The following is a 4,104-nucleotide window of genomic DNA, read 5'->3' as shown; positions in this document are numbered from 1 at the left end:
TGATGGGAATGCAAACAGTTCAAACTATGTGGAAAACAGTGTGGTGATTTCTTTTTTTAAATTATTTTATTTTGTCCGGGCTCGGTGGCTCAGCCTGTATTTCCAGCACTTTTGGGAGGCCGAGGTGAGTGGATTGCCTGAGCCCGCGGGTTCAAGACCCGCCTGGGCAACTTGACAAGACAACTCTACAATAAATCAAAAAATCAGCCGGGCATGGTAGCGCACACCTGTAGTTCCAGCTACTAGGAAGGCTGAGGCGGAAGGATCACCAGAGCCCAGCAGGTCGAGGCTGCGGTGACCGGGAGCGGCCACTGCACTCCAGTCTGGGTGACAGAGTGAGACTCCGACTCAAAAAAAAAATTTATTTTATTTTTAAAATATGGGGTACAAATGAGGATTAGGTGCATATGTGGTTATCATATAGGCAAAGTGTGGGTACCCTTATTGATGTTATTTGTCCCCCGGCCCTGGCAGTGTCCCACTACTGTCAATCCTTTTCTTATAGTATTATGACAAATGTTCAAGGTCCACTTATGAGGGAGTACATAGTGTGGTGATTTCTAAAAGAACTAGAAATTGACCCTCCATACACCCAGCAATCCCCCTTCTGGGAATATACCCAGAGGAACTCAAATCATTCTTCAAAAAGGATACCTGTACACACATGTTTATTACAGCACTATTCACCATAGCAAAAACATGGACCAACAGTGCTGCCCACCAATACTGGACTGGATTTTTTTAAATGTGGTACCTATACACGATGGAATGTTACACAGCCATAAAGAAGGAAAAAAGTATACACTTCGCGACAACTTGGATGAATTTAGGGTCTATCATACTTAGTGAGCTATCACAGAAATAAAAAACTGAGTACCACATGTTCTCACTCATAAGCAGACCCTGAACATTTACCATAATACTGTAATAAAGAGATTGGCAGTAGCCAGAAACTGCCAGAAGAGGAAGGCAGAGAAGCACATAACATCAATAAGGGTATCTGATCTCAAACCAGGCAAAGTGGGGACCAAAGGGAGGACCAAACTTTACATGCACAACGACCATTTGTATACCTAATCCTGAATTGACCCCCACAGCTTTAAAATAAAATAAAGAATTTTAAAAATAACAAATATCTTTTGCAGTTTTATGCTAGGTATAGTAGATACAAAAATGCCTTTCTCAAGGAAGTGAAAGTTTGAGCTATTTGCCTATAAATGTATTACATTAGTAAAACCTTTCCAGTGTTCATCCTTAATGTCCAATAATATTGTCTCCTTTGCATCCTAATGTTGTCTAACCAGAATCCCCTTTCAGCATCCCCATTCACCTCTCATTCCATCTACACCAAGTATAGAATACTATCACCCCTTACCACTGAAGGCTATCAGAGGAAACCGAGTTCTTCTACCGAAAGGAATTTCTCTGCCATAATATATTTCAGCCAATGTGAAACAGGCCTGTTCATTCTGCAGCAGAAAGCAGAGAGCTACATTTTCTTTGACTGAGAGTTTATGGAACCACTCTTACATGGTAACTAACCCACTAATCTACTACTTTATGAGCCCTCATGATTCAATAACCTCCCAAAGGTCCCATCTCTCAACACTGCTGCGCTGGGGACCAAGATGCCAACACATGAACTTTTGGGAGATACGTTCAAACAATAGCAAAATCTGTTTTAGAATATGGCCCAGTGGAGAATTGAACATGAAGATTATCATCCGGCCAGGCTCAGTGGCTCAGCCTATAATCCCGCGCTTTGGGAGGCTGAGGTGAGTGAATTGCCTGAGCCCGTGGGTTCGAGACTCGCCTGGGCAACTTGGCGAGACCTCATCTCTACAATAAATCAAAAATTAGCTGGGCATGGTAGCGCGCGCCTGTAGTTCCAGCTACTTGGAAGGCTGAGGCGGAAGGATCGCGGGAGCCCATCAGATCGAGGCTGCGGTGGCCGGGAGCGGCCACTGCACTCCAGTCTGGATGACAGAGTGAGACTCCAACTCAAAAAAACAAAAAAGGATTTGAAAGGATTTGCCATGGACCCACAGGACTTCCATCAGAACTCAAGGAGAGAGGCATGAATCGGTTTGCTTTGTCCAGGGCCTCACCCTTGCTGGTGTCCTCCCCAGCCCCTTGACATGTCAAGGCACAGTGCCCATATAGGACCCTTGCAGTTTTCTGTGCTAGTTGAATCAGGCTGAGGCCACATAACTTGAGAGACAGTGGGGCTGCGTGAGGAGTCCTCAGTGACATCTCCTTCTCCACATCCATTTTCATGCTGGGGTTCTTGAACACTGGGAGACTGACTGTCATTCCTCTTGGAGAAGGCAACTCCCACCCGGGAGGTGGTCTTGGGTGCTCTTGTGTGGGGACTTGGCTAGCTGTGAGCTGCCCGTCCTGGTTCACACCATTTTGAGGTTCACAGTTGCAAAACTATGCTCCTACCTCACTTCCTGGTGGTCTTTCACTTACCTTACACAATAGACCCTTGATTGGTAGGAGGATAGCATGAGTATCTGTGGTGTCTCAGCCCTGTGTGGGGCTGATGAGAATAGATTTATGAGCTGACCCAGTCAGGTTGGTGATGTTAATCCCTGGATGCTTTAATGCTGTACATGGTGACCGCTTTCTTGTTTTGTTTTGTTGTTGATGCTAACCAATAAACAAAACCTCTCTAGAGTATGGAAAAAAAACAAGTCTGAAGAAAACAGAACAATGTTTACCATAGTTCTGCTGGAGTGGATAGGATTTTTCTTTCTCTTTGTATTTACGTGTCTTTTACAGGTTTCCCATGAATATAACTTTGTAATGGTAAGTGTATACTATACCTAGTTTTTAAACAAGAAACCACTGCACATGATGTACAGTAACAGCTCATGTTCGTGTGTGGATATGTATACCTCGGCCACAGGCCTGTGTGTGTTGTGCACAGGTGTGTTAAGTGTGTGCCACCTGGCTCACCTGCAACTGGAGCCTGGTGCCCCTCTGCACTGGATGATCCTGCAGGCTAAGGCCAGGAGATACTCTACATGGTTCTGTGTGGTGTTTGTGTCCCCATTCTCGGTTTCCTGGTCCTGGATTCTAGTTCTAATTGGATCAGCCGCTGGTGTCCACCCTCTGTCAGATGCCGTGGCTGGGGCAGGCATCCAAGGCTGGGGCAGGCATCTTGGTCTGTGGCCAGTGCTGGGTGGCCTATTCTCACATCTTTCTTTCTGCTCTAGTGTGTGGCCCACAATGCCCTGGAGTGTGCACGAGCCATCTACGCCTATGCCCTGCAAGTGTTCCCCAGCAAGAAGAGTGTGTGGCTGCGAGCTGCTTACTTCGAGAAGAACCATGGCACTAGGTATAGGGTGGGTGGGGGGATGATGATGACTCACTTGCCCCTGTGAGCTCATTAGCCCTTCAGCTCTTATTTGTACCATGCTGGTTTTATTTATTATAATTATTTTATTATTATTAATATTATTATTATATTTTTTAGAGATGGGGCCTCGCCAAATTGCCCAGGCTGGTCTCAAACCCCTAGACTCAGGCAGTCTTCTCGCCTCCACCTCCCAAAGTGCCAGAATTACAGGCATGAGCTACTATGCCCAGTGTACCATGCTGATTTTAAAATTTCATCTTTGCAGATCCACTGGTGTGCCCATGTGAGGTCTGCCTATCTGCAATGGCAGGCAGAAAGTTTTATGACACTTGGTACTTTGCAGCTGGATCTGTTTTTTTATTTTTATTTTTTTAATTTTTTTTTTTGAGTTGGAATCTCACTCTGTCGCTCAGACTGGAGTGCAGTGGCCGCTCCTGGCCACCGCAGCCTCGACCCGTTGGGCTCCAGCGATCCTTTCGCCTCAGCCTTCCGAGTAGCTGGAACTACAAGTGCGCACTACCATGCCCGGCTAATTTCTTTTTTTGGTTTATTGAAGAGATGAGGTCTCACCAAGTTGCCCATGCCCAGGTGGGTCTTGAACCCGCGGGCTCAGGCAATCCACTCACCTCAGCCTCCCAAGACGTGGGATTACAGGCTGAGCTACCGAGCCCGGCTGGATCTGTTTTTGTTTGTTTGTTTGTTTGTTTTTTGAGTTGGAGTCTCACTCTGTCGCCCAGACT

The 4,104-nt window shown here is 46.1% G+C and overlaps 1 protein-coding gene across 3 annotated transcripts in view; it reads left to right on the top strand.

The window, feature by feature from the left end:
* Positions 1-4,104, top strand: part of PRPF6 (pre-mRNA processing factor 6) — a 50,414-nt gene that overhangs the window by 35,432 nt on the left and 10,878 nt on the right. For all 3 annotated transcript variants that reach the window (XM_008059753.1, XM_021713216.1, XM_008059754.1), the window contains exon 13: positions 3,222-3,343. In XM_008059753.1, coding sequence (XP_008057944.1) covers positions 3,222-3,343 — 122 coding nt within the window. The remainder of the gene's footprint in view (positions 1-3,221; positions 3,344-4,104) is intronic.

The sequence above is a fragment of the Carlito syrichta genome, unplaced genomic scaffold, assembly GCF_000164805.1.
Source record: "Carlito syrichta isolate Samal-C Ts95f unplaced genomic scaffold, Tarsius_syrichta-2.0.1 Scaffold304348, whole genome shotgun sequence".
NCBI classification, from domain to species: domain Eukaryota; kingdom Metazoa; phylum Chordata; class Mammalia; order Primates; family Tarsiidae; genus Carlito; species Carlito syrichta.
The sequence above is the reverse complement of the archived record's forward strand: the minus strand, read 5'-3'. Positions and strand labels throughout refer to the sequence as shown.